The 13,628-nt window shown below is 37.3% G+C and overlaps 2 protein-coding genes across 2 annotated transcripts; one reads left to right on the top strand and one right to left on the bottom strand.

The window, feature by feature from the left end:
• Positions 1 to 1,151: 1,151 nt before the first annotated feature.
• Positions 1,152 to 4,348, bottom strand: tmem120ab (transmembrane protein 120Ab). The gene is made up of 12 exons (XM_077566191.1): positions 4,184 to 4,348; positions 3,993 to 4,111; positions 3,761 to 3,868; positions 3,571 to 3,630; positions 3,385 to 3,480; positions 3,214 to 3,303; positions 3,061 to 3,126; positions 2,889 to 2,950; positions 2,715 to 2,807; positions 2,536 to 2,600; positions 2,230 to 2,298; positions 1,152 to 1,901 (listed from the first exon to the last, which is right to left on the bottom strand). The coding sequence occupies exons 1-12, from the start codon at positions 4,262 to 4,264 to the stop codon at positions 1,788 to 1,790; spliced, it is 1,023 nt and encodes a 340-aa protein (XP_077422317.1). The 5' UTR covers positions 4,265 to 4,348; the 3' UTR covers positions 1,152 to 1,787.
• An 841-nt stretch (positions 4,349 to 5,189) lies between these two features.
• Positions 5,190 to 12,624, top strand: gdpd1 (glycerophosphodiester phosphodiesterase domain containing 1). Its single transcript, XM_077566879.1, has 10 exons — positions 5,190 to 5,670; positions 5,937 to 5,979; positions 6,056 to 6,191; positions 8,602 to 8,647; positions 8,849 to 8,970; positions 9,102 to 9,191; positions 9,291 to 9,424; positions 11,077 to 11,136; positions 11,269 to 11,320; positions 11,458 to 12,624. The coding sequence occupies exons 1-10, from the start codon at positions 5,535 to 5,537 to the stop codon at positions 11,590 to 11,592; spliced, it is 954 nt and encodes a 317-aa protein (XP_077423005.1). The 5' UTR covers positions 5,190 to 5,534; the 3' UTR covers positions 11,593 to 12,624.
• The last annotated feature ends 1,004 nt before the right edge of the window (positions 12,625 to 13,628 follow it).

The following is a 13,628-nucleotide window of genomic DNA, read 5'->3' as shown; positions in this document are numbered from 1 at the left end:
TATATAACTGCTGAGGTATTCGAGAGCAGGGGTCATGGTTATATAATCTAGTCAAAAGAATACACTGTGTATCCCTGACAAACTAAGAGTGACTGCTCAAAATCGTCCCCCCAATTTTATGTGTTTATATTCATAAGATTTTTTAGGAATGGCCCCGTATGTGATTAATCCCCCTCATTCCCGACTCCCAATCTGAACACCAGTATAAATCTAGTGAAGAAGCCTCACCATAACAAATGGAAAAAGTGCAGCGTCAGGCAAAGCGCTCACACTCTGTACAGAGGTACAAATTTAATTCCTGATACTTCAGTAAAACAATAGTACTGACATTTACAACAATAATATAAAAAAGAGTTACAGTATTACTGACCAATACTCATTTTGATATCTTGGCACATCGATAGAGAAAAATATGCACACAAATAAATTTAAATCTTTTATTTTATATTTTCATATTTATTTTAATTATTTATTATTCATAGTATTTATATATGTATTTTATTCATGAGTGGTCATTTTGACAAGAAGGGGGAGAGATCATGTTACCATTGGCTAGATTTTTATGCTATCAGAACATCATGAAATTTTACCAGTCAATATACAAATCACATTTTTTTTTAAGGGAAAGTGAGTACAAATTAAGAGTAACAGACATTTTTTTTCCAAACCTAAATATAGACAAAACAAAAAGAACGATGTATTTCAACTCAAGGTGTCAGTTTGTGGAACTGGATTGTAAAACAAAATCATCTAAGCCTATCTGTATTTTTTTTTTTAATGCATAAAAGCACAATATATAGCACAAGGACATGCTGTTGACACAACACATATGAATAAATTGCGAATAGCAGACGTCAAACAGTTGTCTTATCTTGCGTTTCAGAATCTGTGACCACTCCCCTTTTTTTTTTTTTACATGACGTTCTGTTGCCATCTGCGGAGGTTGAAAAAATAATAATACTGACCCCATTTTGACAAATTAAGGAGTACAAAGTCCAATCTGTTTTAAAATTAATGAAGTATCAGTAAGTAAAAAGTTATGAGAAAAATAAACAATCAAGTACAGATACCTGAAAAATCTGTTTGAGTACAGTAACCAAGTATTTGTACTTTGTTACTTTTCGCCACTGGATAAAATACAAACAACAATGCAAGGTGTATGCCTTTATTATTTATTTACCTCACACAGAAAAACAAATTAAAGTACACTCATACATGTAGCCTACTAATATATTTACCTTGAGGAATGAGAAAACCAGAGGTTTACTAAATAATTTATAACATTAGATAAAAGGCCAATTCATAAAAATCAAAAAAATCAAATCTCAGATGTTGATCTAAAAAAATGTTGAACTAATCCAGTGTTTCACAACATTTATAGAGCCAAGGTAACAATTTTACATTGCACAAAATCTATTGGCAAACCACTAAACAAGAATTCCACAAAAAAAGTATAAATACGGAAATACAAATGATGGGATTGTCTCAATTTACTCACAAATGTACTTAGCATGAAATCTGGCCATGTTGAATTAAACAAAATGCTGATCATCACAGAAAGCCATGATTTATTTTGTTGTATGAACGGCACCAGGTGAATAAACAGGTTTATTGTACCTTATGCCTTCTAATGGAGTAGCATTTAAGTGTTCTGATTGTCACTATACAGCTCTGTTAATACACAACAACTTTTAAACAGGTGAAGTTAAAGTGGATAATTTTCAATGGCTCACTAGTGTGCCACAGCACCCTACTTAAGTTTACCTACTAGTACAGAACTGTTTGAATCACAGAATCTTCGTTTTCTGATTCCTCCGCTTTACCTTCTGATGGACCACAGCAAGTGTTGTGAAGAAGTTTCCCATGAACAGAATGAAGAAGCAGAGACTGCACACCAAGACCTGGCATTAATAACAAAATCAAGGTGGATTACTGCTCTGATTGATTTTCACTTTCAGAAACATAGATGATGGAGAGACACGTAGATACTTGTAATTTAAACTTATCACTATCTAAAACCGAAAGTATAAACACTTCCGATATGAGACTATCGGATAAAAAATGTTGATTTGGTTAGCTCAAACATTGTAGTGCAATCTGGACAGGCTTTATCTTGAAAAGTAAACTTGGAAATCCTCAACTCAAAATGGTTAACTAAAAGCACTGAGTAAGCCATGCCTCTTGAATTGACGAGTCTAAATGTTTAATGAAAGCACTAAGAGGGCTGACCTGCCATTCTTTGCTGTCTGGGAGCTGAGCCATTCTGAAGAGAGAGAGGCTATTGAAGAGCTGCCAGAACTACAACAAAACATGAGTGTCTGTTTTTATGTGACAAATGACAAAAGACAAATGCAACAAACATTTTATACAAAAAAGTCAAAGCCTATCAAATCTTATCATGTAAACATGCAAAACGCTTACATGAATCACGTGCATGCAATTGTGTGTATCATGTCGAAACCATGACAAAGCGTAATTGTTAATGCAAACTCATGCGGGACTTATTTGCGGACGTTCCATTGACAGTATACTCACATGACCGAAAAACAGGAAGGGCAAAAGAAATGTCAGTCCTTTCCACATCCAGGACTGAAATCCCTCTAAGAACAGAAATCAAACATGTACTTCTAAGTTCTAACTATTTGTACATGCACACGACATGATGAAGACAGCATCTTTGTTCGGTGACCATGCTCTGTGTTTGTGAACCTTACCCACGGTCAGATCCATGTTGTGTCTTTCCCCCAGTGCTCTGAGTCTGTATAGACATCCACTCTGATAATAACACTGCAGACATTGAACAAAACCTGCACGTTCATGAGGAGATAATTAGATGACAGTGGAAGAAAGATCTGGTTTAACTTACTTTTTCAAAGACTTGACCTTACTTTGATAGAGGGAGTAAGCCAGGAACTGGTTCCTGAAAATCTTGTACAAGTTTCCTTCTGGCCTTGAGTGCAGAAGGGAGGACATTTCAACCATACAATGCCAGAAACCTGAGTTTAAATAAAGTCTGTGTGTTTCACGTTGGTTGTTAAGGACTTTCCAGTATTTACCCACCATGTTAGCATTACACCAGACAAAAAAGCTGAGATGTAATGATGGAAAACCCACCAGCCTTTAATTCTGTAATGTAGGTGACACGTGTTGAATTAACTTCCAAAATATATATTTTTAAAGTAACATTTCTTCATAACTATACATAGGGCTGACCTGGAGCCATTGGCAATGAGGATACTTTCCCTGATTGTTAATGTGCAGTAATACCACACCAGCAGGAAGTTGAGGATCGCATCAAGAAATCTGAAGCCACGTACAGAAATTAAACACAAATGTTCCATCGATATATGGGATGGAGAGCATTTTTTTCCTGGGAAAGCTTACCTGTAGCTCACAAAGAAATAGCACATAAAGGAAAACAGCAGCAAGACGACTGTGAGGTACAGCTTGAACTTCTCATAGTCGTCTTTGTAGGCAAATCTAATAATGAGGATTTAAAATGTTATAAGCAGAAATATCCGTAACCGCACAGGTCCATGTGGACTAGAGGAAGTTAGTCAGATGCCTTACTTTAAGTGTTTGCTGAACAAAGTGACATTCACATTTCCAAGAACCAGACTCAGGTATAGCCTGTAATACAAAATCATATTGACCCTGAGAAGATAATCCAATAACATGCTTTTAACTATTTATGATGAGCATGTATTCATCGCTATACTAAATATATTTTTAGCAAAGTTGACTTATTCGAATTTGTCACCCATTTTTCCTTGGGAGGAAGGCTTCCATTTCGCAGAAAGCATTGCTTTGCATCTTTATTTTCCCTTGTATTTCATCAAGGGCGTCTTCTGACAGTCCTTTGCTGCATCTGGTTGATGATATAAAAACACAACCAGGGTTATCGCTGCGTTCGAGTGTGTTGGTGTGTGCATATTCATGTGCCTGTCTGAAAGTCTCCCTTTTCAGTGAAGGGTGTGTGAGTTGACAGTTACTTTTTCACAAGAGAGGACAGTTCCTTGAGTCGTGTTTGTTGACGGTAAATGGAGGACGAGCAGTTTTTTTGGAGTTTGGAAATGTCATCCAGTTTTTGTAGGTAGATCCTGTGTGTCTCCTGAATGATAAACAGAACATCAATAACCATAGGAAATAATGTTAGCATTGTTGACTTTTTATGGTTACTTACCTGAGCATGCTGATAATCTTCTTCCAGACATTCCCACTGCTGCAGAACATCTGTTAAACTTTGCGCCATTTTGTGAGTCATTTGTTGTTCCCTTGAATTGTCACTAAAGTATTTGATTTAAATGTCAGTGTAATTATTTGTCCACATTAAATGACTTGCACATGATGTGTGCCGAAGTATTATTCCTCAGGGTGTGTATGTCATTATCACGGATAGTTTATTGCACCCAGTGAACTTTGACTGGTACACATGATGAAAATTCAGACTTGGACATTGTTCGAAGGAAGTTCTCTCTAGCTCTGTGTGCCATTATCAAACACAGCTATAACTGGTGGTTAATCCAGATTAAATCACATAGATAATGTCTATTGATTGGAACAGTTTTGATTGATCATATATGAGGTTTTTTTTGTTTTTTTTAACATGCAAAAAAAGAAAAAAGAATAAAAAGAAATGGAAAATCAACAGTATGAATATCCCATACAAAAAGCACTGTGTACCACTGGTCCGAAAGGGGATAAGAAGAAAATTAAAATGCACTTGCCCAGTTGCCCCTCTGTGAGCAGTTACCTTATTATGGTGAAGGGGGTTGTGTGTCCGACTCCCAATGATCCTAGGAGCTAAGTTGCCTAGGACTTTGTTATGCTCCTGGCGGGGTCACCCATGACAATCAGGTCCTAGATAACCGAAGAATAACTGTTTCAGATGATTAGCCTATATGGTTGTACCAGAAAGCACACAATTTCCAAATGAATAAATAGAAAGCACTTCAACTCTCCAAAACACAAGAAGGAAAGTGTGATAAGTTTTGATGGGGGTGAGGGGGAAGAACTATTTGGCTACAATTCTTAAAGGTATATTGGACACAAACACATCGCTGCACAACACCAAAAAAATACTATTACTTGTGGCTCACGTCAACATATCTCAATCTATCCGTTAGGGGGTGATAGCGTGCCTTGATGGTGGCTTTGAACGCACCAATGACGTAGCCCGCAAAGAAGAGAAGCTAGTACTCGTTACACAAACATCAACTCAGAAACCCGTGTGTTGTCTGTCACGCACAGCTGATCGGACAAGAAACAGCAGCGGACTGACCAAGAAAGACATTTACCAAGTGAACTGGGACTAAAACGGTCGTCGTACAGCTAAAGAAGGGACGCTCCACTACTCTTAAGAAATGGATAAGTGTTAGACTGGAGAATCTTGACTCGTATCTAAGGATGCTAGCCGGCTAATTATGTTGCATTATACAACGACGTAAAAGATGTACTTATACGCTATTGAACGGATGGCACTAGGATATTCGTAACAGGTCGCATCTGTGCGTGTACCGCAATTTGTGGGGGAAATGTATGGTGCTGTTTACGTCCTGTCCACGGTTACGGGCTACGTCCTCACCTCCGCACTTCTGCTCAAATGTCCAACTCTACTGCACCGCAAGAAGAAAGAGAGGTTCCACAGCAAGCACATTTCCCATCGCGGAGGTAAGTGACCTGTGGTAATCCCTCCAGCAATGTGTATGATTTAACATTAACATTCTAATTTATTGCAATAAGATCCCATACAGTTCAAGACACATAATACATAAGGTGGTTAATTGACTCAACTCCATTACCGTATGATGAAAGAAAAATGAAGAAATCGCAATAGAAAATGGATTGATAGATAAAGTTTGTCTTTTGTGTGGAACCTGTGGATCTTATTATAATATGCAGCTGTATCTAATGTGATACTCTTATCTGCATTGCAGGAGCAGCAGAGAACCTAGAGAACACAATGGCGGCTTTCAAACAGTAAGTTAAACTTCGAACCACAGCGCCAGGTGAAAGTCTGCAGCTGAACAACGTGTGTTTGTGTTGGTACTCCTAGCGCCGTGGCTCTTGGCACAGACATGTTGGAGCTCGACTGCCACCTGACGAAGGATGAGCAGGTTGTGGTGTCACATGACCCACATCTGCAGCGAGCAACTGGTCTTAACGCCTACATTTCTGACATGGCATATGAGGTAAGTAGCTGCTTTTGAACATATATTTTTGTTAAAACAGCATACAAAGGCAATCCATTAATTTGCACCAAACTCAATGTATACACGCTCTCATTGAACAATACAAATTTGCACAATCAGGATGCCGCCCCTCGCAGTTAGGGCTTCTATGTCTTTCTGGGTTATGAAAGAGTTGCTCAGGGTAGAAAACTTGTTCTAAGTCCAGTTCACCTTAGTTCTTATGCTTTTTGTGAAACATGTCAATGTTGCGGACTTGCGGTATATACTTGAGAATATGGGTTGAAGGTGAATAGATTTTTGTGCATGTTTTAACATGTACTGCAATCAGCTGATTGTCACATGATGACCTTTAACCAGACTTAGCTGTTGACAGTCATCAAAATTTCAGTATACAGCCAAAGCCAATTAGTTTCATTTTTAATCATTTCTACCCTGTGGGAAATAATGAAAATTCATTTTCTTCCAAGTTCAAACTGTTGCCTTTATATAACATTTATCAACTATACAGGCAAATATGAAGTAGTATTTTAAGATCCTTAACTCTCATACAAGTGAAAATAAAGCTGTAAATATTCAACGGTCATCTTCATGCTTATACTTGCCATCACTAGTACCATTCTGTGCCATCTCTCGTACTGTGCATATTATTTTAGTTGCCTTATACTCTAAAAGTAGTCAAATAAGTTAACTGAACTAATGGAAACACCACTCCGTATGTTATCAATATTATTATTAGCTGTAGTAGTAGTACTATCATCACCTATGACTTATTGCAGCTCAGCAAAAAATAGTGTTATTTTTGCAAAATACATGGTTCATTCTTTTACTGTGTTACATTTATTATTATTATAATTATTATTATCAATTACTATATAAGGAGCAATCTATATCAATTATTTTTCCAGCTTTTTTAGCTAAAACGTAGACTGTTTTAACAATTTTAATCACTTTAGCAACTACAGAATTTCAATACCACTTTTTTTCAGACCAATACCAAGTATCCATAACAAGTATCAATACCAGTAGTAATTTTGATACATAAAAAAAGACAATTTTAAATAAAGACCTATATAGCATTTTTCCTCTAAATTGCATGAAATTAATGTCAATTTTCTGTTATCGTTTTGTTCTATTTGTTTATGAATACATATTTTGTATAGAACACACAATAAAATAAATTTAAATAAATAAAATGAAACTAATGGTTCGGTGTCCAGAAAAAGTCCCAGTCATAGTATGTGGTTGTATATCTAAATGGGCATCTGTAAAACATGTATGGCTTTAGTACTTGATCCCAAAATGCCAACAAGAGGTATCGGCCGCCATCGTGAGTACCGGTACCCAGGGCTGGACTGACCATCTGGCATACAGGGCAGATGCCCGGTGGGCCGGCCTCTTTTGGGGCCGATGCAGTGCTTTTTGATTATTATTTTCCTACATTTTACCCAAAGAGACTGGCCCACAATTAAGACGGACTAGTTTGGTAATCCAGTTGGAATATAGATCACAAACTGAAACATCATCAATAAATATCAGTGGCAGAACTACATGTTAGGCAGGAGTCAGGCTGGGCTGTTGCGCCTAAGTTAAAATGCCAGGGCCGATTCTTTTTTTTTTTTGTGCCCGTCCAGCCCTGCCGGTAGCTGAAACCTTCTCTCTTGACACATACACACGTTGGGCTTACATTTCTAGTGGGGACATCTCATTGGCATAATGCATTTCCTAGACCCTTACCCTAACCTTAACCATCACAACTGACTCCTTTACCCTAACCCCTACCAAAACCCAATTCAAACCTTGACTCTAAAACCAAGTTTTGACCCTCAAAAAGAGGTTTGGACTCATAGGGACCATCAAAATGTCCCCACAAGGACACGTGGTCCCCACAATGATAGTAAAAATCCAGAAAATGGTCCCCATGATGTTATATAAACCCGCGCGCACACACTCACACACACACACAAAATTGCATGGTTCTTAAGCCTCAGAGTTGTAGTTTAAGTTAGTAATTGTGGTACCTTGCCCTAGGACCTCATGTTTTTAATCCATCTCAGGGGGTGGCCATTTTGCCACTTGCTGTTGACTTAAAATGACATCACAATAGCTCAGGGCTCTGATAATGATCAATCACGGCTCATCTTTAGAAAACAGGTGAGCGATGATTGGTTGTTACCTGAGCCCTGAGCAACTGTGATGTCTTTTTCAGTCGGCAGCGAGTGGCAAAATGGCCGTCCCTGAGATGGATAAAAACAGGTTGATTTTGCCACTTTACTGATATTCCACAATCGTATTGTTAATCTGAATACCGTGTTTAGACTTGTGGGGCTGCTTAGAACATAAGAAAAACATTTTGGGTTGACCTCCATATTTGACCTCATGTTTCCACTCCTTTACTGTTTGGTGTGTGCAGGAGTTGCCAACATATCTGTGCAAGCTGGCTGTAACCTTTCAAAGGGGTGAGTATCTCCGACCGGTGCCCTCCCATCACGCTCACTAGTCAGTCGGAGCAATTAATCCGACTGCCCACACTGTAAACTGATAAACACCCCACGCAGGTTCTATTACATAATTACAATCATTTTGATACGGTGGATGTGGCCTTGACCGTCACGTCGCCTGAAACTGACCGTGTTATCAACTTGTCCTTGTGTGTACAGAGTGTATTTGCGAGGGGGGAGAGGACAAACGCATTCCTCTGCTCAAGGATGTTTTTGAAGCGTTTCCCAACACGCCTGTTAACGTTGACATCAAGGTCAACAACAACACGCTCATTAAGAAGGTGCGTGTGTGTGTCTAAGCTGCTCTAGAGCATGAAATGCTCCTTAAGTTTTTCTGTGACAGCTCTATGTCATATACACGTTTCCTTCGTCATTGAGATTATGTTTAGATCATTTTCTGTATTTGTGTCAGGTGTCCGAGCTGGTCGTCAAATATGACCGAGAGCATCTTACGGTATGGGGCAACGCCAGCAACCAGATAGTCAGGAAATGTTACAAAGAGGTAAGTCTGCTGCTTCCACATCACCGTTCATCAGCCAAAATTTCTATTGTAGTTGTCGACCGCGGAAATCCCTCACCATCTTGGATTCATCTTTTGCAGAACCCTCGCATTCCTGTGTTGTTTAGCTTTCCCAGAGTGTTGCAGTTGTTGGGCCTCTTCTATACTGGCCTTCTCCCTTTTGTTCCCTTAAAGGAACAGTTCTTAGAGATCCCAATGCCCAATATCGTTAACAAGTAAGTATATGTATAGCAAAAGTAGACGTAATGTTTGTCATCATCCATATTAGCAGTGCTTCATTTTTTACACATACAGCCTTATTTCAAAAATGATTTCAAATTTATTTTTCTAAAAAAATTTCAACAAACACCACATTCCTTTTTCATCTGTGGGTTACTCATATAGACAGGTGTGCCTTTCTAAATCATGCCCAATCAAATTGGTTTACCACAGGTGGGCTCCAATTAACTCATTCACTGCCATTGACAGCTATAGACGTCAAAAACTCATTGGAACTATTTCTAGTAAGTATTCCCCCCCCCACACTTTTGTTAACAAGAGTATGAAAACCTAGAATTTTTTTAATTGTACATTTAGAACAGATATAAAATGGATGATTAATCGCGAGTTAACTATTGAAGTCATGCGATTAATTACAATTTAAAAAATGTAATCGTCTGACAACCCTAACTTTTAATAATCTTTTTTATTTTATTAGGGGCATCGGGCGCTTAAAATTTTTAATTGTAATTAATCACATGACTTCACTAATTAACTCCCAATTAATCTCAAATTTTATATCTGTTCTATATGAACAATACATTTTTTCTCTAGCTTTTCATACTTTTGTTAACAAAAGTGGGGGGGGGGGAAAAGATAAATGCCCCCCAAAAAAATAGAAATTAGTCCAAATTAATTTTTGACGTCTATAACCGTCAATGGCAGTGAATGAGTTAAGATGTATAATCTCAAAAAAGAATGATGCCCCAAGCTCAATTTCGAGTTTCATTGCAAAATTACTGGTATGGTCATGTGAGTTGCTGTGTTTTTGCATATGGTTGCAAAAATCTCAAGAACTTTGTTCAAGTTGTGATTATAGAATGTTTTGTGTAGAATTTTGAAATGAATTGAAACCATTTTGGAATGAGCCTAACATAAAAAATGTGGAAATAGTGAAGCCCTGTGAATACTTTCCAGATGCACTTGAAGTAAAAAAAAAAAAAAAACACATCAGAAGCAGATAGCATCAGTTAACAAATTCTCATTGATCACATTTGGCCAAAGAGCATCTTATTTTTACTCTTAACTGATTCATGGGTTTATTAGGCACACATGCAGTATTGAATTATTCATTTGGGCTGTGATGCTCTGAGTGAACTAACAAAAACCATCCACTTTACTCCCCTTTGCCCGGGTCACGAAGTAGCAGTCTGAGCAGGGAAGCAAATTCCGTTTAAAAGAAGTTCCTAGAAAACCATGTAACAAAGCATTTTGGGGAAATGTATCTAAGTAATTCATCTAATTAAATAGATGATTGTAATAAAAAAAAATAGTAACATCAAAAGTAAAAACAAACATTTATTCATGTTTGTATTTATTTTCATATCATTACATTACCGGTAATTACAAATGATGGAATTAAAAATGACTGATTTATTAAGATGAACAATTTTACATGCACACTTATATTTTTTGTCTTATTATTTTGGGTCACATTTACAAATGAACCTTACCAGACCATTTTTTCATAAAAAAAAAAACAACCACAAAAAACAAATGAATGTAGCATTATCGTTACTTGAGCTAACTAATGAGAAGTAATGGCATCTGAATGACACTTTTTTTGGGGCGATGAATTTTTCACTATGCTAACTGTACCTCTTTACAGACTTTATGATCCAGACAGAATAAGCAAGAGTCGGCGCCTACTCACCTGGCTTGCAGACAGGTAAGTGACACACCACCTTTGGCAGCCGAGTCAATTAATGACTTTTGTGGCTGATTGTTGGAATTAGCTACACTTGCTAGCACTCATGCTAGTTCTCGTGCTATTATAACTATTCTAATGTTTCCTTTGCAGCTTGTTGATGAGGAAAGCGCTCTTCCAGCATCTCACTGCTCGGGGAATACAGGTGAGGATTAGGCAAGTCTTTTCATCCTTCACTTTTTTCGCGTTGTCCACTTGAGTCCTGGAGTAACCCGATGTCACTGTCAAATTGATATGTTCAGAAATATCGTAGTGTAATACTACCGTTGCTTCTGGTTTCAGGTCTACATTTGGGTGCTGAACGATGAAGAAGACTTCCAGAGGGCATTTGACTTGGGAGCTACAGGAGTTATGACTGATTTTCCCACCAGGCTTAAAGACTTCTTGGATCAGAATGGCCTTTCAAAGCCTCAGTGACTTGCCTGCAACCACCTCAGCTCCACCATAACCAAGATAAATGTGTTTCAACACCACACATTTTCCCACTACCAATAACTTTGAACCTAAAAAGATCAATTGAGGTTCTCTGTTAGATGTAAAATCATTACAACTGAAGCTTGATTATTTTTACTTGAATGTATTTGAGACATTTGCAGTACTTCTGCACTACTTCTTAAATGTTCTATGAACGCAAACACTGACAGATGGAGCTGCCAATCACAATTTACCTCACGTTTTATTTCATGGCAGATGCTTTGTATTTCGGCCAGCTTTAAAATCTGCCTTGGTGTGTGCACTGTTAGCAGCCCAGCCTTCACAGCTGCAGAAAAATAAAAATAAAGTATTCAGGAATGGCCACCAGACAAGTTTTGACAGTGAGTGAGTAAAAACACTGGGAAGTTAAATTAAATGTCATATGTCGTGCTTAAGGAACACTGTTTTCCTGAATGCAGAACATTTTCAATCCAAGAGCCATTTTTGCATGAGGAAGTATTTACATGTTAATTTTAATAAATTGTACTGTTGTATTGAAAAAGTATTGAAAGAAATCCAAACATTTTGTAATTGTAATTATAACAAAGAGGCCAGAGAGAGACATAATTGACTTTGCTACGCTTAAGTGGAAAATTAAACCACAAATATTCTCCAATACAGATTAGTGACCAAGCATCTTGTGTCATCATTGAGTGTAGTGTTGGATGATTTTTTTGCTTGGCCATTTGCTGTTAAGTGTTGTCAATGAATTTAGTGTTTATATTTATTGGTATTTATTGAGTACTCTCCCCAAAGTCTTATCATCTAGTTGTATTGCAGTTCAGCAACTGAAATCGTTGACATTATTTGTATTCCAGTACTGTATGTAATTTGTGCATGCACGTTTGATTATTTCCTGGTGTGTTTTGTTGACCTGACCTCAATGTTGTTTAATTTTCTCTTTGCTCAAGTGACGAGGTTTGTGGTATCTCTCTTATTTTGTATAAATAATAAAATGTACATGATCTATTTCTAACAGAAGCAAACTTTTTCTGTGTAAATAACTACCACTGCAGCTGCAGAAACGTTGGTATTTTCATTCTAACTTGAAACGCTAGTGTCGCCGCACCAGAGACTGTTAACGTTTTTCACCACTAGGGGGAGACTAAGTTGCACTAAGCAGTACCCAAGTCTTTTGAGTACAGTACAGTTCTACAGTGTTGCTAAAGCACTGATGGCAAACAATGCGTTATGACCAATGAAAACACTTTTTGGCTTTCTTAACCGACCTTGGTGTTTACACCAAAAGAAGACGATTCTTTAAATCTTCATTTCAAAAATATACTTTTCCCCCTATATGTTACGGTAAAACGTGAACCTACAGTCAGTGAACTTGTAGTTAATGAGCTTTCTTTCTAAACCAATAAGCGCAGTGTTGCTATGCTGTTTCACTTAGATGATTGGCTTTTCGGCATGCCAATCGTTCTTCAATCCATCTCTTGCCAAAGATCTAACAGTTAAGTTGAAAGAATAAACCTCTGTCGCTGACGTTTTAAATAAAAGTTTTAATGGCTTACATGGACACAATGGGCGATTTTAGATGCGATTCGGCGTTATAGACGCTATTGATTTTTCATTCAAATAAAACTATTGTTTGTAAAAGCTAGAGAAGATATGATAGTTGTACAAATACGTTATCTGTCCATCTATCCATCCATTTTCTGAACCGCTTATTCGTTATTCGACTAATTAAAAACACATAATTGATACCTACCTTACAATACGTCAAAATCTGACTTTATCTTGCTGTAAACACATATCGCATTATTATTATTATTTGCCCATGTGTACGCTACTCACCATAAACTACTGCAATAATGTTCTTAAAATTTGTATAATAAATAAACTCGAAAATAAATTAAATGCTATAGTACTGTACTATTAGTATAGAACACAGTATATATTTTTTTGTTTGTTTTGCGACCTAAGTGAGGAATAAGTGGTATGGAAAATGGATGGATGGATGTTTTGTTTTGTTA

This window comes from Vanacampus margaritifer, chromosome 5 (assembly GCF_051991255.1).
Source record: "Vanacampus margaritifer isolate UIUO_Vmar chromosome 5, RoL_Vmar_1.0, whole genome shotgun sequence".
Taxonomy (NCBI): domain Eukaryota; kingdom Metazoa; phylum Chordata; class Actinopteri; order Syngnathiformes; family Syngnathidae; genus Vanacampus; species Vanacampus margaritifer.
The sequence above is the reverse complement of the archived record's forward strand: the minus strand, read 5'-3'. Positions and strand labels throughout refer to the sequence as shown.